The 23,592-nt window shown below is 31.0% G+C and overlaps 2 protein-coding genes across 3 annotated transcripts in view; one reads left to right on the top strand and one right to left on the bottom strand.

Annotated features, from left to right (window-relative positions):
- Wdr37 (WD repeat domain 37) overlaps positions 1-23,592 on the top strand; it is a 199,162-nt gene that overhangs the window by 126,373 nt on the left and 49,197 nt on the right. The gene's annotated exons all lie outside the window — the stretch shown is intronic.
- fru (fruitless) overlaps positions 7,358-23,592 on the bottom strand; it is a 171,953-nt gene continuing 155,718 nt past the window's right edge. The window contains exon 7 of one of the 2 annotated variants that reach the window (XM_067763021.1): positions 7,358-8,241. In XM_067763021.1, the coding sequence (XP_067619122.1) occupies positions 7,745-8,241 (497 nt within the window). In that variant the 3' untranslated portion in view covers positions 7,358-7,744. Of the gene's footprint in view, positions 8,242-22,689; positions 23,442-23,592 lie in introns of those variants that run through there. The other variant, XM_067763020.1, reaches the window with a different exon arrangement.

Genomic DNA, 23,592 nt, shown 5'->3' with positions numbered 1-23,592 from the left:
AATAACTCAAATGCGAATTCGGTTAACTAAGTTATTCATTACGATTAATATAAATAAAACTAAATTTCAAATAAAATAATTTTGAATATCACAAAATGTTAAATTTCAAGGGTTAACACTGATGTGACTAAATATTTTTAATTTTTTTTTGTAGTTTTATAAATTTTGTTTTTTATACTTTTATTAAGTGTTACTTACTTTCTTGTATTGTTTATTATTTATTAATAAAATTATTTTGGCAACAAATAAAACTTAACAATGGCATAAACTAAAAATATAAATTTATGTGTTGAGCATCAAAAACAAAAATATACATTTGTATTCATTATATATACTTTTATATGCATGCACATATATATAAATATATAAGTGTCCCTTATGCATTGAGTAACTTTTTTGCTTCCATATAAATTTTGAGTTCGTCACAGGAATCATTAAAAAAAGCAAATTTTGGGTAGATCCGACCAAAACTTAAATCAGTGTATACTTATAAAAATGAATTGCTGCGGGTTAGTCTTGCTATAACTCAAAAAGTAGGCGGTGCCACGCCTCCTATTAGGAAACATTTGAGTTCGCTTTATATTCGCAAATATTTGAAGAAGGTTTTCAAAATGTTTTATAAAAATTCTATAAATGAGTTGGGGTGCAGTGGGAGTGGAGTTGAGAGTGGTTGCGAAAGTCAGAGTTGGAAAGGAAGTAGGAGTGAGAGTTTGAGTGGGAGTGGAAGTGTGGATGAGAGTTGGAGTGAGAGGGAGATACTTGGAATAAGGGATGGACAAGAATAAGAAGCAAAATGGAGAATAAAGTGGCCGAGAATTTTGTATGTAATCAAACCAATTTTCTGGCGGGACAAAGTCTGCCGGGTACACTAGATTCCCATAAAAAAGTGTAAGTTTGTTTTGCTTTTTTGCATTTAATGATTTTTTTCTGAATCATACAAGTTAATTTTTTTATATGTTTTTCATATCCTTCCTTTCAGTTTTTCTACATTATTCTTAATTGCGGACGAAAAAATGTTTCTTTTATGTATACATACGGCACTTTCATAAAATAAATTGCATATATGGAAAAATGATACCAGCGCTAGTTAACAGGAAAACTCTAAAATTTAGTGCAAAAACTAAAAAAAAAAAACTTACTACGAGAGCTTCGGAAAAAAAAAATACAAACATAGAAATAATGGGCTCTGTAGTAAATATGCATATTTAACTGCATTCATACAAAAGTGAATTTAAGACGCGCTTAATATATGGTATTATTCTTATTAAAAATAGGACTCTGTGTACATAGTGCTTTCTACTTTTGCCATTGTAAGTTTTTTTCTATATTTGTTTGCATGTTTTTAATGGATACTTCAGTTGATTACAAGTGGTAATTTTTGTTAATTTAAAATAAAGAGCAACTAAATTAAAGCCAAATTATGAGTCAAATAGTAAAAGTCAATATATAATACAAACTCTTAATTTATTACAATTTCTTTCTTTCATAAAAAATGTTGCTTTATATGTATGTATTTAAGAGATAATTAGACATTTTTTGGGGGCGACAAAACATGAAACGTTTATTTAACGGTCTTATAACTGTTCAGTTATTATTGGCAATAAAACAATCGGCTGAGGAGAATATTATCATATCATGGCTGCCGTTTCGGAAACATCAAGGCAAGAAGTTGTGGAATTTAACATAAACAATATTTTTCCCTTAAGGAAACAAGTTATAAAGAATGAAATCGCGGTTAACAAAATGGGGAAGCGAGTGGAGGCAAAAGAACGGCCAAAACTGTTAAGTAACCCACAGTTTGGCGAAATTGTTACCCTGCTATAGGCGTTTTTGAAACCAGAGCCGATTTCTTTTGGTATTAGTTGAGAAATTTGCATGAAGGCGTCAACACGACTTCGTAACGAAATTATCGAACTGATGTCGTGAATTAAAAAAAAAAAAATGCATGAATTGACTTCAGGACGTTTCGAAGCGGCGCTCTCCTCATTAGGCTTGATGCTTGGAACCGTATTAAGATATAAGTCGATAATTGTTTTAAAGAATTGTTATTTTTGTCGACATTGTCGCATTACTTTAAACAAAAAATATATATATTATCTTTATAAATAAATTTAAACTTTTATCTAAGAAATTGTAGAATAATTTTTTTTTAAACGTTTCAACCTATACATCTTTTATAAATTTATTAACCGCGCTGCGGCTTAAATTGTTCCCACACTGCAAACTGCAATTTAAAATGCAAATTCAAATTATTGGCTTATTGTGCACAATCTGTAAGTCAAAGCTAAAATTTAAGAATCTAAATGTAACACTAGAGAACACTTTTTTAATATATTCTTTTTTACATTTTAGCGTTTGCACTAACTTAAAGCAATACATAACATAGTAAAGCAAGTGGCTAACAATAAACAACTGCTTGTATACTTTTTACTTGCTCTAATTAAAATTTAATTAAAAATATATACGTAAAATTAATAGCATAATAAATTTGAAATGCATTTGAGGTATATTGATATTTGTTTGTAGTTGCGGCAAATAATGCTTTTGCATAGTTTTATCTTAAAAATTATAATAAATCACTTAAAAATATTTAGTTTAAAATTATTGCATATTAGTTAAAAAATTACTAAGCCATAAGTCGAGCGCGTAATTCGTATATATACAAAAGAAAAAAATATGTCTGACAAAACTGAAAAAAAAAAAATCGACTAAAGATATAGATTATGAGTCAAAAGATCGCAAGCAATTAAACAACTCTATGGTTACAGCAGGCAAAACTCCGCCGAATGGATTAACGGTTGAGCTGCCAGAAGTATATAACAATTACTTCAGCACAGTATGATTCCACATTAATTTGGTAACAATTTTTATAGACCGATTGCAAAGTCTACGCTCCAAAGTTATTCAAGTTAAAGAAGTTTTTAAAATTGATTATGTCTATAGGTAGCTTTGCAAGCAACTTCTGCGCAATAAATATGTTCTTTTCCACCGACTTAACCATACTAACGACTCTTAATTGCTATTCATTATTGTTATATTATAATTTTAGGTTTATTTTACTAATAAGTTTTTTAATAATGCGAGCTTTTAAGAAAACCAGTCATTGAGTTGAGGAACTGAGCATGTTTTCGTTAATATTAACTATACGGGTTTTCAATAGGACGCAAACTTAAAGTAGTAGATTAAAACTTTATATGTTACTATGTAAAATACTTATGTTCTCATATACGTAACTATAAATTTATGCATTCCAGTAAACATATACATTTTTAGGTTGTTTCAACAACTAGCGAGTTTAAAATAATTTGGTTTATATAGGATTACAGTGAAACCTTGGAAAATGCATTATTATCAGAGTTGGGGATAATGCAAGTCTCTTCACTATATTTTCGTAATTTGATACCAGTAAGCTATTAAATTGAATCAAACCAAATGATGCATCGTAACTTTGATCATTCCAATTTAACCCATTACGGCTTATCCTGTGGAGTGCCCAGCCGATTTGACTAAAATCTCTATCAGAGTAGAAGCAGTTCTTTTGTTGTGAAGTGTGACAGTAGTATATATTGATTTCTGAGACATTCGCCATCTCTTTTGTTGTTTATAAAAACAGTTCTAAAATCGCAATGTGTTTTTATAAGTCGCCCGCTTTTGTACGACATGACACTGTCAGGCAGAACTGGAATTGTAAAAATAACTGCCGTATATAAAAACATTAAGAGGTAGACTCATTTAGCAAAAAGAGTCGAATGGTATAAGAATATATAGCGGCAAAGATCTTACAGCAGATTCATTTAATGGAAAAATAGTCTGTGGCTTACCAGATATTTTTGTGGCTTTCCGGCATAACCGGCATAACTCTCCCACTAATTCCCTTTACATTTTTTGTAGTTTCCCTTCTCCATTTCCTCTTTTATTTCGATTTCCCTTTAAAAAGAAACAAAATAGTACCAACAATTTTTCCCTCCCTACTACTTCAAAATTCATGACCGGGTTATGAAGGCCGTCAAATTTTTGTTGCTGTACTACTATTACTACTACTTCACCTGTCTGGTTTTATTGCATCATGCTGTCGTCGGAAAATTTATGTCGCTTTTTTTGACTTCTAGGATTAGAATGAATTCTCATAATAGAAGGAAGATCAAAGTGGCCAGGTAATAACAGGATGGAATAGTAGTTCAGAAGTGGAATGATCAACGTGTTGTACGAGTACTTTCTACGGAACTTGCTCAATGTATGGCATCTCCTCGAACGAAGATGCAAACATTTGCTATATAGTTCCTTGTTTTTATCAAGGTTTCACTGTTTTTTGTGATAATATCCTTTGCTTAACTCTTTCTCCCTTAGTGCATATTTGTTTAAGCAGGCATTTTTTTGAGATTTAAGTTCAACACATAGAAATGGTATATTAAAAATATCTGTTGAATATTTCTTATAATTGAGTTAAGTTATTGTTAAAACTACTTTTTCCAAGTAGTTCTTACATGTACATATGTATGTACGATTAAGGTTAAAATATTTTCAATTTCTTAAGAAACCTTGCTTTCACTGAAACGCTCTGTTGCACTTATTATATTACAATTTTTCCAAGTTTTCTTCGAGCTTTTCTATGTTTGCTTGTATGCATTTTATGTTGATTACAATCAACGTTATAATATTAGAATTAGTATAAATATGTAGTTATTGATTTCATAAATTTTAATTATTTTTACCTTTTAAGTGTTAATGAGTACATGCATTGAAACCATTAATTTTAAATAGTCTTTTTATTTTACGAAAAATATTCTCAGGCCTATTAAAAACTCAATTAAAACTTACAAACGAATTAAATTCAAACTCATTCTATGAACCTTTATAAAAAAGAACTATTAAACCATTTGCTATATCTCTCGCTCTCATAGTTTAATAACCGTGTGTCGAGCGCAGTCTATAAAGTGAATTGGCCTTTTATAATAACTAGTGAAATATCCACTCGAGAAAATTTCTTAGAAACTACACTGGTTATCGAAGCGAGAATACTAGAGTTCGATTTGTTAACCAGAATTTTCTTCATTTCAGAATTAGATACCATATTGTTTGAGAACCTTATGTTATTCCAGATTTCCTGGATTCGTTCTGCAGCATTAGATTTTAGAGTCTTGGGTAGTTAACTAATCTTCTATTAATCTGTATTTTACTTCAGTATGTATTGGCGTGTTTATCATGCTTACGACTATCTACTTAGTTTAAATATAACACAAAATTTCTAAAACATCAACAAATTTTCACTAGTCCGGTTTGAGCAAATGTAGTTCGAAACATGATTCAGCAATATAGTTAGCGTAGTGCTTATGTATATGAAACAATATTCGTTTCATTTCTGGCAATGAACTTATTGATGAAACCCAATTTCGAAATCATGGAAGGAAATTTAGGCCTTGGACTGTTTTGGCTACATTACTGATTAGGGCTCTCAACATATGTACATATTTACAAATTTTTGATTGTTTTACTATTTATTTAATAGCAATTTAAAGTTTCGAATTGTCTGTAGATGACCATATGTACATACATTAAAACTTACATGATTCTTTATACTATTATTTATCTACTACATTTGAAATTTGATGCTCTGGGTAATACTTATGTACAATTTTTTTGCATTACTACTCAAATGATAAATATGAAACTTTCAAATTGTCTCATTACTTTATGCATACCTATTATGGATTTACTATATATTCTGATTAAAAAAACTGGGTTTCGACCACGGATCGGATGCTGTACTGCACTAACGTGTGATATCTATTTACAATGGTGAAATATTTCTTTGATAGTAATTTGCAAGTCATATATTTATCTCGTATCTTCCAAATATTTTCATACCCAAGTACTTTGCTGCTGCTCAGCACAGGTCCTTTTGGGCTTAACTTTTTGTTTTCCTTTTCCTTGCATTAGTAACTTGACACGTGTGTTGAAATAATAAAATATTCACAGCTAATATTTATTAGTAAATATTTCTTTTTTTAAGCAGGATTATATCATCGATAACAAAGATATATATCTCTCATTTACTTCAATAGTGTCATAACTAAAAAAAACATGAAATTTGAGTTAATAACGCACTCAATATAATGAGGGATATTGTAAAAAAAAATAAAAAAAATCCTTTCGACCAGTTAAAAGTTGAGCACGTGCTATAAAAATGAAAAGATGCCTTTATATGTGCAACATATGACAGTTAAAATCTTTGAACGGTTCTCCTGAAAAATAGTGTTTTTGGAGTTATGACCCTATTGAGGTAAATGAGCGATATGTTTTCGTTATTTATTACCTACATTTCTTTGTTTCGCCATTTTTTATAGCTTTTTTAGGTTTAAAAGTAATAAAAGTTTGCTGTATGCTACAGGGTATAAAAAAACATTGTTTTCGTTTTCCGGAAAAGTTGCTGAATAATAGACAACTATTTTTTATGGGTGCAGTAACGATATGTAGAAAATATGCACAAAAATAAAATTTTGAAAAAGTTGAGTTTAAAATAAGGAAAAAACATGAAATCATATCTATTTACGAAACTAGTAATTTTATAATAAAAATTTCATAAAAAAAGCTACGTCTATTCCTGTTATCAATTACATAACGCCTCACTTAGATGTTGCCTACTATTGAATTGTAATTGTAGCTAAGTATGTTATAAGCTACAAAAAAAGCCATTTAAAACTTGGTTCACATAAGAATTTCACAGCAATTCAAATATAAAGACAAATTCTTTTGCATGTTTCTTTCTTTAATTGCTATAATTCGTTAATATACATACATACATATATTTAATAAAAAATGTTTTCTAAACATCGTTCAAAGCAATAGCACAGTGCATAATTTTGGGTTTAGTTTTATAAACTACATATAAAAATTGTTTTTATGTATATACTATGTATATGTATGTTCTACATATAGATGCAGTAACATTTACCTAAGTTTTATATAAAGTTGTTATAAATTTATATTATTCATTATAATAATATTATAGTAATATTAATTATAACAAGAGTAGCAAACATAAATATATACATATGCGTTATTAAATTTTTTTTGTTTTTTATATAATATTATTAGTTTATAAGAAAATTTAGCTCACTAGTACAAACATACATAAATTAATACATACTATTTAATTAATTAATTAAAATTTTGATTTTTTGTTTGGTGGAACAGTTTGAGCGATTTCGTTTGCTTTCGGTGGCATTAAGTTGATTTAATTTAGTTGCCTTTTAATGATTCGCTGAAGTTGCTGTATATTCTTTTGTTGATTGATTGCTCTCCTCTCTCATCTTCAATATCTATGCTCATTTTGTGTTTTGTATAGTATTTATCAACATTTTTCTTTCTTTGTGTTTCTTTTATATTTTTTCTTTGTTTTTGGCATTTGTGTGACTGTTTACTGCCTCTTTTGCTATTGTTTAACTTATATTATATGCGCTCTGCTAATTAACTAGCCTTTGTGTACTTTTAAATTTTTACTCATTTTTAGTATTTTTTAATATTTTTTAACGTTTTCTTTTTCTTCAGCAAACGCATATAATAATTGTATTGTATTTGTGTTGTATATATTGGAAAGCAGATTCACTTTCACATTTTTTTCAATAAAATTTTATTCATTACATTTATTGAGCTTATTTCATTTATAGTATATATTAGTGTGTATCCCCCACCAATAGCGCTGTTCAGCCTCTCTTCGCGCTATTTCGCGCACATCTGCCTCTGTTTACAAAGTGGGACTCAATTTGAGTAATCTTTCAGGATGTTTTACACGCAAATGTGAGCGCAACGTATCTATGCGACTATACGTAGCTGGACAGTAGGGACATAGCGACCGTTGTGCTGTGTGTGAGTGAAAGTGATGCCATCTATTGGTTACCTCTTTGCCACAAGAACGACAACGCCACATAGTGCCTGGTTCACGTGATTGTGTAAACATGTTATGATATGACATTTGATGGTGTGAATTGTGTACGATGGCGGCATTGTTTGAACCTGGACCATTGCCTAACCCACCTGGACTTGTTGGATTGTAGAATTGTGATGTTTGACCGCCGTTACTATTGTCACCTCGACGTATATAGTCCAATGGATGATATTCATTTTTTAACGCGGCACTTAAATGCATTGTGAATGCATGTGGTGGTGGCGGTGGTGGTGGTGGCGAATTTGAAGATGTTGTTGAAAGCGGTGTATCTGTTAGATGATGACGTCCAAGTTGTCCTGTAACCAATGAAAAAGAACATACACCACGCCATGGAGGGCGATAATCAGCCCGAGAGAAACAAACAGAGTGTTAAACAGACAGAAAAAATTTAGAGAAAATAGAGTAACATAATGAACATGTTTTTGATGAAAGCAACATCATGAATATTATGTATGAAAATATGTATATGTGTTATGTATAATATGTATATAATGATATGTTTCTATTAAAGGGTCATCGAGTTTCTAATGGAAAATATATTTAATACATTTTACTGTGCATTATTGTGTATATTATTTATGGCTATATATGTGACCCGGCCTATGAAAAGGTGACTTATGACTCAAAAAAAAGTATGCAAAAGAAAAACTACTAAGAAACTGAAGAAATGCATTGTTTATCTTTAACAGCTGTTTCTTTTTTGAGTCATAAGCCACCTTTTCATAGGCCGGGTCACACATAATGTAATCCAAACTTGCACAAACCCGAAATGCCAAACCAGACGCGATTAAGGCTCGACCATTCATAATCCACATACCAGATCCTGACCCCTCATAATCCCGCCAAAACAAAATATACTCACAAAATCCCAATTAAATTCCTGCCCAAAAATGAATATTATATTAAAAAATTGCTTCATTTTCACCGCTCGATACATGCTAGTTCAGTCTGGGCTTTGTCTTGGGGTTAGGCCTGTTTGAATTGTGTCTTGTAGGTATTATGAAAGTCGAGATTATGATATCCGTGGAAATTTGTTTTTGTGACCTAACTCCATCTCTGACGCAATATAAAAGTAGATTAAGACAAGTTACTAAAAAGCTAATAAATTCCTTTACTAAACAGTTTGGGTAATCACAGTTTCTCGTAATCTGGGGTGCTGACCTTGCCATCTTTTAACTTTAAAGAAGTCTGTAAAATGTATTCATTGTTGTTTCGTCGCTAAGGAACGAGAGATTATTATGACATCACGTATCAGTTGATTTTGAATTTAGTGGTTTGGAGAGAAGTTTTTGAATTTGTAAAAATATTATTGTAAAAGTATTAAATATTGACCATATTATCAAATACTTAAGTTACTTTAACATTTTGCCACAGATCCTATTGAGTTTCTTCAATAAAATACCGCATATATATTTGTTTTAGTTAAAGTACTATTCAGCAAGTATCTATGTATGTGATGTTCCAGTTTTTCTGTAAGCTTACGTAAAATTGTCAGAAAATCTAATTGAGACCAAAAGCTAACAAGACTAAAAAGACTTACTTTATGTAACAATTTAAGTTTATATAACTTTTCACATATGTTTCGTATACATGCGTTCACAAGCGTATTTGTATGTATGTATGTATATGCATGAGTTGACTGTGGAAAATGTAGTATGAAAAATTTGTATGGAAAATGCTGAATTTGTGTTTTTCATAAATAGAATACATTAGCGCGGACCGATTTTTTTTATATATATATGTGCAATAATATACGTAAAGATAAAATAGGATTGTACCAGAAATGGCAATTCATTTGTGCAACTGCGGAATAATCTTAGCGAATAAAAAAGTATTGTGTCAAAAGGGTATATGTATGTATATTTACATATTTTAAAAAATTATGTCGCATATAATTTGAATAATTTTCAGATATCACTCTAGAACTAAGATAGAAAAATGGGGTTTCTTAAATTAATTCAAATCTTGTAAATATTAAATTTATTTCATTTCATCATTATAAACCAGTATTCTGCAGAAAGAGATAGCTCAATGTGAGAATGTATTGGTGGTATTGTACTCACCAAGCTAATAATAAAAATTATCCATATTCATATGATGTTCACATCAAACTACATTAAGTAATATAACACCTTTATTACAAACTCGTTTCAATAATTTTGAGCCGAACAACTTAACAATTGTTAAACTCTTGATTATAATATTTCAAATTAAGTTGACATAAGATGCTGTGACCTTACAGTTCTACATTTTTTGTTGCATATTTAAATATTTTCATAAGAATTTTGAGGAAAAGTGACGAAGCCGAAAAATTGGGCAAAGAGCTTTATTTTCGCAGCGCAATTTTTAAAGCACAGTTATTCTTGACATAAAACTATAAATGACAAAGCCAAAGTGACCCTAACTGAACATCAGCATAACAGTCAATATGCGTGGTCGACATAGAGGGAACACTCTTTGAAATACGCCTAAAACCACGTATTGTAGCCGCAGCAGAATAAGCGGGACGGCTATCACCCAGGCAGCATGGCTCGAAGATGTTGTTACAAGCGTAGATATCTATATAGTAAACACGAATTCCATGAGCAAGTTCTCCTCATTGCAAGCTTAGAGACCAGAAAGGCTTCCAACTATTCAAAATCCTACAGCGCGTCGTAAGTAGCTATCTTACAAATCGCATTATATACAAACACTTAGAACACCCGCGGATCATGAAAGTCACAATAATATTTATTAAAGGCCTTATGATCATATTTTTTAAGACAATAAGAACAATCTTATCTTAATAAAAGTTATCAATTTTTTTGATTTATGAAAATCGATACACCCTTCTTGATATAGATATAAAAATAAAACTTTGCGTAACTCTTTACACAGATGTAAACTGCGCTTGATGAAGCATTTGAGTGGAGTATTTCAAAGTCAAAAGTTTCAAATTATTGCCCTTTCTTCCAAAAAACAAAAACAAAAGTAAGATAAGCGTATGCAACAACAAGAAAGTAGCATGTAAGAATGCGTGTATGGTATGTAGATAACAGTATAAGCAAATAGTTACAGTGATACAAAAGCGAAATAGCAAATCCAAAATTTACTGCTATAAAAAATTTAAAAAAAATATAACTTAAACCAAAAATTAAAATATCAAAAAGTAATTTAAGATAAGAAATAAAACTAAATCCAGATAAGAATTGGCAAATTTTTTAAAAATACAATAGAATTTTTGGCCAAAGTTGGCAGCTAAAAATATTATTTTTGACATCGTTTTTTTTTTTAATGAAAAACTTTAAAAATATATATCACCGCTTCATATTACATTAGTATTCCTTATCATATACATTTCCCCGTTTCTCTTTTGGTTTAGAATTTGTCAAAGCATACTCTATGCTCGAACTACTACAATAAAAACTCTTAATGGCACGGCGACGATATGTCTTCCAAACATAAAATTGTTCTTTGAAATGAAATAATGTTTTAAAAAGGTCGCGAGTGAGCCCTATCCATCTCAGGATAGGTTAATTACGGGTAACTCACGAAAAATTTAGTTTAAGGATAGAATAACGTGTGAAACCTACTAGCCTGGGTATATAGGAACAAATTTTGAGAAGCAACTGTTTTCGTCGTATATACTCTTTAGCATCAGTTCTTTTTTCCTGAGGGTAGTGAACAAATTTTAGATCAGCACATTCAGGGTTCTATTTTAAGAACCTTCCTTAATGGAAAAATAAACTTACCTACCAGTCCAAAAAATTTACAGTCTGTTACTCATAAAGAAAAATCAGGAACAAAGGGGAACAACTAAGTCAATTTTAGCTGCTAGTTCTTTAATAGGAGCAAACTACCTGGACAGTACTCCAACGTGGAGTTCTCTGTAGATGCTACCGAGGCAAAAAGGGCTTCATAGCAAATAATCGTTGCTAGCACCTAAAATGGCAAACTGGTAATTTAACAAAATATAACAAAATAGTTACCTACGGTTTTTTAGTCAGTTGGCAGAATACAATGGCTCCTACGACGAGAAATTCACGAAACTTTCAGGTGTATACTGTAGACAGGAGGCTCTGTAAAACAGGTAATCAATACCATATACCGAATTTGGCTCAAAAGTTTCATTGACGTATAGATCAAAATTTGAGGATGAAACAAAATTGAGTTGTGCGCCGAGAAATCGATTCCAATGGAATACAACCTCTCTAACTTTAAGAGAAAAACCCATGCAAAAGCTGGTAGCTACAGAGTGGTTTAAACTCGAAGCATATCTACAGAAGACAGCCAGAAGGCATGCGTATCGGCCCATTGATAAGCAAGTATATGAGGCATGAGTGCCCTCAATGATGTGGGTACGAAAAACAAGCATTTTATAGCATGTGTTTCCGGACATGAGTGTTATGAGGGTAAAAAAAAGACAGATCATTTTCAAAAACAGTGCAAGTTCTTCGAAGCACACATGAAACTGGGAAACAAAACAGTTCAAGATAAGCTGTTTAGGGTAAATGTAGTCTTCGATATTATGTATGTAAGGTTAGTCTACACGATGAACAAATCTGCCACTTTTGTGGGAGGATGATGAAACGCAGGTTCATACTCTGTTGCATAGCTCTTGCACGACATATACTATTATTTCTAGCTGGTGGGACTCCTTAGCCGTTGGTGGTATGAAGTGAAAGGCCTGGGTCTCCAGATATCATTCGTTGAATGGTCAGTGAAATTTAATAATAGTTATAAAAGTTAAAGAGCTAAAGAATAGGGATTTACAAGACAATGCAATATTGACATGCTTAGTTTAAGCTTAAATAGAAACACCATATTTATGTAGCTCGAAACGCAAAATATGTTTAACCTTTTGATAAAAAAAGAATTCACTATGTATAAAGAAAGAAAAATATGATTATTTAAACAAGTATTATTATTATAAAAATATAAATGCATATGGTATTAAAAATATTATTAGAAAACTGTTAAAAATATAATGTTGACAATAGAGTTTAAATAATATAACAAATTAATAAAAAAGAAACTTCTCATGCTCTCAAAGATAGTAAAGAGAGAGAGTTTCAAAAGTTAAAAAAAAAAAACAGGAAATTGAGCCGATGTCTTGTGAAAATTTGCTGACTGACGAGTACGTAAAGCACTAAGAAATGTAAATTCTTGTTTGCAATACCTTGCTTTTTTTTGCAAAATAAAAGATTTCTTATTTTCACGCTTTTTTTTTCAAAAATATACATAAAGAGCAAACCCTTTGTACGAAAAAAATGTATAGTTTGGAAGCACAATTTATAACACACAAACCAGTTCAAAATTATCGCTTGTTGACAAGATCTGAGAAAATTTTGCAAAGAAAGCTTTAGAAACCTTCTTTGAAAAAAAAAAAAAACAACCTAATACAAACATGGGCATATATATTTTGAAATAAATATTTTCTTAAACATTTACCAGCACCTGCCTTACTAAAGCTGAAATTAAAAGAAAAATTGGTTTGTTTAAATTTGACAGACATTTTTTTATTTTTTTTTTATATACAACTATCCCACTGTTTCACGTCGAATATATTTTTTTGCAATTGTATGTGGTTTTTGTTTATTTATGATAAATAATACAACATTTTTTTCTTTATAACTTAAAAAATTATTTTATTTTTAAAATTTTGCAATATTTGCATTTAAAACTTTTTTTTAAATATTTTATTATAATTACATGTAGTTTGTGTTTATTTTTTGACTTTGTATTTCACTAAGTCCTATGCGTTTTAATCAAAACTCTTTTTTTATTTGTTCTAAAATATGTTAAACTTAAAAAAATTTTGTAACAAATGCTTTTTCATATAAATTTCAGTTAATTTTGTTTATGTTTATTTATTCTTTTTTTATCAACATTTAACAGCTAAATATCATTAAAAATTAATAAAGTTCGTATAAGTAAAGTAATTAAGAATATGGTACGTTTACAGTCTATGTTAGAAAAGTTTAAATTAGAATAAAAAAAGTTTACGAAAAATGTGTTAAAAATAAATGTTTGCACGTATGCAGTTTTTGTTTTGTTTGAATTGTTTCATTTTTGGCTTACACGCATTTTATACGTAAGTTGTAAATTTTGTTACATGCTGCTTAAAAATTAAAAATTAACATTTAAATTTTGTATTTCGTATAAAAAAAGTTTTTGAAAAAAGCTTAATACATGCAATTTGTTCGTTTTGTTGCTGATTTTAAATAATATGATTACTTTTTAACAGCATAGTTCATGGCTTTACAATAAAAAAAATGCGCTACTGCTTTTTGCACCAGAGTTTTTTAATTAATATTTTAAGCATTTTTTTATTGTTAATAACTTTGTAGTAGTTGCCAAGTAGGAGTTACATTTAAAAATGTATCTTAAAAAATAGCATAATTACACTTGTATATAAAATTAAATATTTGCTATTATAATTATGTATTTGCCTATGTAATGCATCTGTAAAAAAATGCATGTATAACAAAAAAAAAAAAAAAAAAAAAAAAAAAAAAAATAAGAAAAAAAAATTAAAAATATTTATCATTAATTCCATCTGCTTTTGTTATTTCGTACATATATGTATTTTCTTATAAACAACATATTTAACTTTTTATCTAATAGTTAATTATTTATAATAATTATTTCTAACTAGTTTTCACTAAACAAAAAAATATACTGCTAACATTATATAGCATATATAATAAGTTTTAAATTAAAATTGCATTTTTAAATGTATAAACTAGTGATTATTGCACATACGGTTCGCTCGCGATCTCAAGCAGTAGCTTGTCTTGCTATTGTTTTCTAAGCTTTTTCCGAGCTGTTTCTTTCCTTTCAATATGATTGACCTAATTGCCACAAACCTACATAAGCTAAAACTATTTAACTTTATTATTTGTTGAAAACTGCAACAGCAATTGTCTTTGATCTGACAGCAACTCAAAAAATTTTAAAATAAAGAATCTCTGTTACGATTTAAAATAACTGTACTTTTAATTGCTAAGATTTGCTATGGATTTTGTTTTTGGGATTTAGCACCTTAAAATCTTGTATAAAAATTTATTTATTTGTTTCCATAATACATTATGCTTATTAATTATGCTATGCCGTGCAACATTTACCAGTTGCTAATATTTTCACTTTCATTCATTCATCAATAGATATTAATCGTTTTCATTATATAACTATTTAATGCCCACTCTTGGCGTGCACGAAGTTTAATGCCTCAATTGCTTTAAAATTGCATATATATAGTACAAAAGAGTGTTTCGAATAATTAAAAAGGCTACCAAATTATTTAAAAAATTTTTATTTTTTTGTTAGTTTGGCACTGGATTTGAGAATACTAATTTATGTATAAAAAACATATATAAATGTATCATAAAGTGATGTTTTTTCAAAGAGTTAATACAAAACAGTTGGAGAAAAGAGAGTAAGCTTAAAAAACGCTGTTATCTATGGACCAGGTTTTTTGAAAATAAAGATTTTCAAGAAGTATTTAATATACATAGACTAGGACGAAAAAAAAACTCTGGACATTAAGTTTTCTCTAAGAAAGTTGTTGCTCCGACAGCCTAGTCACAAGAAAACAACGATATATTATCGGACCTATTTAGGTTTCACAAACGTTTTATAATCGATTTACAATTTTTATTTTGCTGTTCTGGTAACGGTCAACTCTATCTACATGAGGAGTATCGTCTTAGGCAAAATCTGAACGCTTAAGTGCCACAAGTACTCGGATGGAGAGCTGCATACGAAATCGGCAAAACATGAAAGCTTCAAGTCGCTAAGCGTACAGGATTATTAACCGCTTAGGTAAAAGGTAAAGGTAAAACGCCTTGCGCTTGCTCACATTGAAATCGAAACATTTTTTCAATTTAAGGAAATTAAGAGGCTAGTTTCAACATGTGTACGTTTCTTTCTTTCAGCTTTTCGAATCGATTTACTTTCACAACTTTACCGAAGTCGAGTTTGCAATTGAAAAGCAATCTCCAAAGACATATAGTTTTAGAACGAAAAAAAAACGGCTTATGTCTCGCCCCAGTAGAAAGAGAAAGGAGGCGTTTCCAAAGTGGGTGGATAAATGATATCGAAACAGGCAAGTTACATACATAGCTTGCATAGAAGAAATGCGTGCCGCCGCGAGTCTCCCATGTGTGTCATAAGCGTCGAGTATTGAATGCTTGCCGTAACGTCATTCAGTTGGAGTATATGTAGATTTGCGAAAATGTTTACCCGACAGCTGACAAACTAGAAATGACATCTGATAGATATCAAGTGACAGCTGACAAAAGACAAGTGACAGCTGAGAAGTTTTAGACATACACACCCTAGAAAAGTAATGATATTTTATAAAAATTTACTATGCATAGCACCCGAAAAAATCTGTTAATATACATATATATTTTTAAACAAATATACATACATAATAGTAATTGTAAGCGTAGTTTAAAACTGTTTTAATAAATAATAAATGTCTTTAAAAAAAGTAAATTCAGTATGCGCTCTAGTGATGTATTTGTGTTTCTGCTTCAATGGTGTTATCTATGTATGTATAATATATACATATATGTATATTGAGTGTTTTTTATGTATGTATGTGTTTACGTGTATTTGTGTTAATAAAAATATTTTGTACATCGGTTTTATTAAAAAAAATTTAGTTACATACATTAAAATTAGTTCCTTTAAATTATTTTTAGTAAAAGTTTAATTCATAAAATTAACTTTGAGCATTGTTCATTTGCTGCTACTGTTTTACGTTTTGTGTATTACTCTTTTTATTTTTAATTTCAACAGAAGACATTAAGAAAACTTTTGAACAAAAAGATCGTTTAATAAATTAGTCAATATTTAAAGAGCCAAAATTAGCATTACTTTGTAGTTGGCAGTAAATTCAGAGTAGATATTCAATTTGTTTCAATAAAAGTTCAACTATTTTTTTGTTAATTATTGTTAATTATGAAAATGAATCATTTAATTTTGATGTCATTCACTAGACTACTTTTTTCAAATGTTTGAATCTTATTGCTTATTAGCGTGCCAAAAGTCAATAGTTTTAATTAATTTGATGTCTTTAATTGAAAATTAATTGACAACAAAAATTTGTTTGGAAATATAAAAAAGAATAACAAACTTTTATTTTTTGTTTTGTAAATACCCTCATATACATACATTTATTGCGGTATCTTATCTTGAATGTGAAGCAAAAAAAAAAATTTCATTATTAAAGTTTTGACTATGAACACATGTATAGCTTTAGAGCTCTCAAAAAGCATTGTAAAAAAATTATTTATTTATTGTTGTAAGTTATATATATTTGATAAAATGCCTTTTAATATTAATTACTAAGTTAAACATAATAAATATATAGCTTATATATAAATGATAAAACTACTATTGCCGTTTTAAATTAGTTAATATGAGTTAGTTTTATAATTATATTTAACTTTCTAAAATTATCACTTAAAACAATAAAAAATAGTGAAAAGAATTAATACAAAATTAAACTTACTTATTAAAATACTAAAATATAAAAACAAATAATTAAAATCTCAACTGATCAGCCTGTTAATGCCGCGCCACCGCTTACATTGCACGTTAGTTTCTTTAAATATTTATTAAATTTTATTTCATTTTAGTTTCTAACAACATCTTCCGCTTCTTTATCTCTTTTTTGTTCGTTTTTAAGTTGTATAAACACATTATTACATGTTTTCTATTTCTAATTTAAGTTGTTTCTCTTGTTCTAGTTTTGCACAGTTTTTTCATAGCTACTACTCTTGCTTCTTTTATTTATTATGTTCTCATTTTATTTTCTATAACAATGTCTTGTATTCTAGCTTTTGTATACATTAAGATAAAGAACAATGACGTTTTATGGTAGTTATGCATTTTTTTTCTTTCAACCTTTCTAGTTGTGTTTTAGTTTATTGCAGCTATACTTTATTTAAATTACTGTTACTGAATCATTTATTTCAATTACCTTGTCCTTTAGTAATGAAAAATTTCTCTTTGTATATTTTGCTACTAATATTTTTTTTTATTTACTTGGGAACACCAATTAATATTAGGTGGTATAATATCGACTCTGTCGCGTAAACGTGTGTGTGCCTGCATTAGTAAGCAATAGCAGTAGCACGGGATAACAGCTTAGTTACAAAACACTAATGCGTCATTATCAAAGAGGTCCCACAAGATGTCATGACAGACATAAAATCGTTCCAAAATAAATCTGTATCTTTATCGTTTCAGTGTTAACTGGTTTTGAGAAACTCACATAGTATGAAATTTTCATTTGTTCATGCTTTTCACAGTTTTCATCCAATTTTGAAAACACTTTTGTTCTTGTCAAAACGAATGGCATACGGAACAATAAACATAGTTTGAAGGTTTTCTGACGAATTAACTCCCGCAAACTATATTTACTCTGTCCCATCATCTCGGCAAAAGCCTTAGCATTGGCTGCTTTTCGTTATATTGCTGTTAATTGATGAAGCTTTTTATCAAGTGTAAACATTGGAAGTATCCGGGTAGCTTGTTCCTCCCTTAAAGTTCCATATCGTCCAGGAAAGCTGAAGCCTTCAGTTGGCAGTATTTTAAGACGATAAGCGTACGTGATGCATATTTAATGCTTTGAGGATGCTGACAAGCTTGCTTGCAGTTATGTTAGTCTTTTAAAGCAATATTCTTGCAAAATAATGGCTAACTGGATTAGCTTCAATACAATTTACTAAACCAAATATCATACCCACACACAAACGCGCACGTACAGAGTAAATTTACTATACATTAGTTGTGAAATTGTTTAAGTTTACACTTACAAGTTAAACTTACTACCTGTGTGTGCATTTTTTATAAAGTTACATACATTCATAAATTATTACCACTGAAAAATGTTAAAGAGTTTTGGAAGTTAAAGTGCCCATAGAAGTGCCAAGATTTTGTTGAATTGTTTACTTGTGTTTTCATGCACTGTAAGTTAATACTTATTTGTTATTGTTGTTGTTTTTTTTATGTATAAACAATTATTTAGTTTTTATTAAATATTTTATATTTAAATTTATTTGGCAAATAATACAATGCTTCTTTTGTTCCATTTTGTTCATTTCATTCTTTTTGTTTTACATTTTTCAAAATTTATTTTTGGAAAACTTTCTTTTACTTTGTTGGTGTTTTTCCATAATAGTCTGTTTACACACACAAATAACATCGAGATATTTCAGGATATATTTATTGTTTTTTGAGTATATAGTATTTAATTGTTATATTTTTTGTTGCATGAAAATTCTTCAATGAGAGATATTTACATTGCTGATCGTTACACTCAATATGAAACCTTTTTGTGGTCTTTTTAACGTTATAAATTTATGGAATACGGTGGATATATTTGTTTAGCATATATTTTTTGTTTAATACAAGGTGCAGTCAAGCACAATAAAAATGTTAAAGTCCATTTTATCAATAAACTAAAAATAGTTTGCATAATTATTTTGTTTTTCAATAAAACTAACATTGACTGGCGTTTAATTTGGGGATTCAAGGGGTTGATAAGCACAATTCATAGCTTCCGCTCTCAACTGTCAACGGGAGGCGAATCCTGTTACAAATATGAATGTATACACATATTTAGCAGGCGAGGCTCTGGCGATCACAAGTTCCTCGTGGAATTACGTACGAGGGTGGGGTGGAGAAGGACGGCCTTGAAGATTCAATGTGATCATATTAAATCGTTCTCGAGATGGTCGGGCTAGTACCTTAATGGTGTTCATCACCGGAACGTACCGGATCTATATCCGGCAAGGACCATCAACATCGATAACACTCCTAAAAACCTTCGGGCAGTATCTTTATCGCTACAACAATAGCCCCAACATTAAAAATTTCAATATTGTTTTTGAAATAGTAATATTGTTTAAAATGGGTAGAAAGAAATGATGCCCGTTACCGAAATGAATTTTGTTTTTTGATAATTAACGGTAATAATAACGTTATAACAAAACAAAATGTTTTTAGATATTTTTTTTTTTGTTAATCAACGAAACGAAATATTTTTTTGGTAATCTTTTTTTTTGTAATTAACGAAAAAAAATATTTTTGTTTATATAGTTATGCAGGCCTGAATGAGTCATCATTTGCTAAAGAATGAAAAAGGGCATTGAAGATGGCCAACCTCGAAGCACATTAACTGACTACTTGCTATACATAGTAGACGTTCCTAAAAGAATAGTACAGTGGAACGTAGGTCTGTAAAAGCATATCCACAGCGGGTTAAGCGGCTTAGAATATTTTCAGGCGTGCCGGTTGCTTTATGCTACAAACCCGACGGCTCGTAGTAGTATATAGCAGATAAAGTGCGAAGAGAATGCCGTGACTGAGTGACTGTGATGGCATCTGTGTCTTGATCGCACTCACACTTACCAGTAATGGCATTTACACACCCAATCATAGTCCTCATCACAGGAACATTTATCATCAAATAATGAGGCCTATGATTTGAGTTGAGATGAAGTGGTAATAAATGTTGCTGTGGACTGTTATTGCTATATAATTGACTTACTGGCACACCTACCAGGAGCACAAGTCACACATTAGCTTATGTCAGTTATGTAAGTACGCACTTATATCACTTTTAAGTCACAATCATAGATCCAAATAGCTCCGACTGACAAATCACAGCCAAAGATCACTATGTTCCTCAAAAATCGTAGGATAAGTCAACTCCACACTGTTGAAATTAAAAATAGATTTGCTGCCATTTCTGACATCATGTTGTACGCTTGGTCAGTCACAGTTGTGGATAACATCACTGCGACTGAGTAGTGACAGTCACAGATAACATAAAAGATAAATATAAAGAGGGCGCGATATACCTCTGAGGAGATTTGGACAATGCTACTCTGCGTTCTGCTATTTCGTTTGGTGTTTGCTGTGAATTGGCTGGCCGTGACTTAGACTTGCCGTAGTACACTCAGAGCGGCATCTGCAAGGCATATGAATTTACGCTAAGTTATCTACATGGCAGAAATACACTCGAAATGTATGCCAAATCATTGTCGAGGGGCGATCACGCTAAGAAATAAATTTTCTCAAGTATTTGATGTTACTTTTCTCGATCTCTGACATCGACAAGATTCACCCAGCAAAATATTTATTCTCCGATACTGCACCCTGTTTTAGAGAGGTGGATGTTAATATAGGTAGAGGTGGCGGAAGGTAAAATATAAGAATATTAAGACATAAAAAATTGTTTGGGGTTTTCAGGCTAAAACAACCGCGCAACTTTAAAAAAAATTTATAAAATTTAAATAAACTTATCTCAGAATAAAAAAAATGTCTCATTTTGATTGTGTTTGACTGTATATTTGGATGGAGTGAAAAAAGAATGTTATCAACTTGTTCTGGACAATTTATACAAAAAATTAGACTGAATCCAAATTAATTAGAGTCAATTGCGCACATTTTATTTATTCGGGACTCTGGAATAGACCTGAATCATTTCAAACATATTTTTGTGTCAAAGTTGTAAATGCTTTTGTTTGTGACTGTAATTGTAATTGAAAAAAGTTCTTGAAGAAGTATATGAGTCAGTTCAATGATTTTAATTCCACTCTCAACAAAAAAGTGTTTTTTTTATTTCACTCCACCCTACATTCTTTATAAGCGTGAACATGTTATGTGTGACCTTCTCTGTTTTTATTATTTCAATTATTAATATACTTACAGTGTATTAATATCTTACTCACAGGTAGTTATAGTTTTTTTCTAATTGACAAATAAAATTTTGGCTTACCATCTCGTTCTCACTGAAAAATTTATGATATATTTTGTTAAAAGCAATCTAACTATGTTGTGTTTGTATGGATTTGTTTTTTGTGGTGAATATTTTTATATATACTACGCTGGTATTTTTTATATTTTTAAATTTTGTGATATTAGTTTGTGTGTTTGAGTTATGTATATACTTTTGTTCAGTAACTGTATCCTTCAACCAACACTTAGTTCAACGCTACATGTGCAGCATGTTGCGCAACATTTTCACATTTAGCAACATTTTCAAATATTTCACTTTTATTCTCAGCACACGGTGATGTTATGGATATAGTTGTAGAAGTAGTAGTAGTTGTTGTTACTGCCTTTTCATTATTGCTCGTATTGTTCATTGTGGCGTGCTCTTCAAATTGTTTGATATCGCTTGAGCTTTTGTCGCCTCCGTCAACAACAGCACCCACCTCGGATTTGATATCATTTTCCAAAACTTCATACTCTTTCTTATCATCTGCTATGCGTGTTGCGTCTATGCCAAATGTGTTTTGTTTTTTCTCCTTTGTTAACTCATTTGTCTCATTTTTATTGTGCGTATCGCTGCCAAAGCTTAGAAATTTTGCAACTGCATCATTATAATCTGTTGTTGCTTTCACATTTGCCTCCATAATTTCATCATCGGTATCATCATCGTTGCATAGTAAAATTGTTTCGGTATGCGCCTGCAGCTTGTTGCTGCTCTTGTTAAGGTCACCATTATTGCTACCATTATTGCGCGCGCTTTTGCGCTCTGCTTTGAATAAATGGTACTCTTGTTTCTGTTGCTGTTCGTAGGCGTATCGCTCGCTACGCCTTAAAAACTCAGTATTACGCTCGCGCGCACTAAATTGTTGATTGGCGCGCGCATAGTAATTGAATGGTAAATGTGGCGCATAATTTTGTAAATGTTGCTGCTGCATATTTGGCGGTAGTGACGGTGCGTGTTCATCAATGTTCCATAGAAAAGGATTCGGTGTTGCTACTGCTGCATTTGCGTTTGAGGCGGCACCGGCGGCTGCTGTTACTGCCGCTGTTGCCGATGAGCTGTTCAACATGTTGCCATAGTTCCAGCCCATATACTGGTTATATCATTCGGTTGTCGCATTATGTTGCTGTGTGGATAGCACCTGGTATGGTTGTTGTGTTTGTTGTATACTTAAGATTTGCTGTTGTTGCTGTTGTGACAAATTGTGCGCATGCTGCTGCAGCTGCTGCGTTAAACTATGCTGTAGCTGTTGTTGTGTCTGCGCTTGCGCTTGTTGTTGCTGCTGATGTTCACGTTCACGTTCGCGCTCACGCTCGCGTTGCTGTTGCGTCTGTTGGTGTTGTTGTTGCTGCTGCTGCGCCGCATTAAATGCAGCTGCAGCCGCCGCCGCTGCCATAGCCGCTTGCGAAGCGGCTGCGATTTGTGTTGCCGTTGGTGATTGTGCTGCCACAGCTGCGCTTGCTGCTGCCGCCGACATCAGATTTTCGAATTTGCGCGTATCCGGATTGTACATTGGATGTTTGAATTTGCAATGCGTTCGCAGATTATCACTGCGCGTATATGTGGCACGACACAGTGGACATTCGAAACGGCCGGGAAAATGGACATGATAATGATTGCGTATATGTGTGACCACCTTGCCGCATAGCTTGCAGCGATGCAAATTACAGCCGCCGGACAGACGTTCGAACGTGAGACGCATATGCCAGGCTTTGGAACCTGTAACCGATTGGAATGTGGAATATACATACAATAGTGGCAACAGCGGTGTACAGTATTTGGGGATGAGGGGTAATTTATTTCAATATCAATTTTGAATTTTGATTTATGTATTAAATTTTTTGTTTGTTTATTTTTAATGCAAATGATT

Source organism: Eurosta solidaginis, chromosome 1 (assembly GCF_040869045.1).
Source record: "Eurosta solidaginis isolate ZX-2024a chromosome 1, ASM4086904v1, whole genome shotgun sequence".
In the NCBI taxonomy this organism is placed as follows: Eukaryota; Metazoa; Arthropoda; class Insecta; order Diptera; family Tephritidae; genus Eurosta; species Eurosta solidaginis.
The sequence above is the reverse complement of the archived record's forward strand: the minus strand, read 5'-3'. Positions and strand labels throughout refer to the sequence as shown.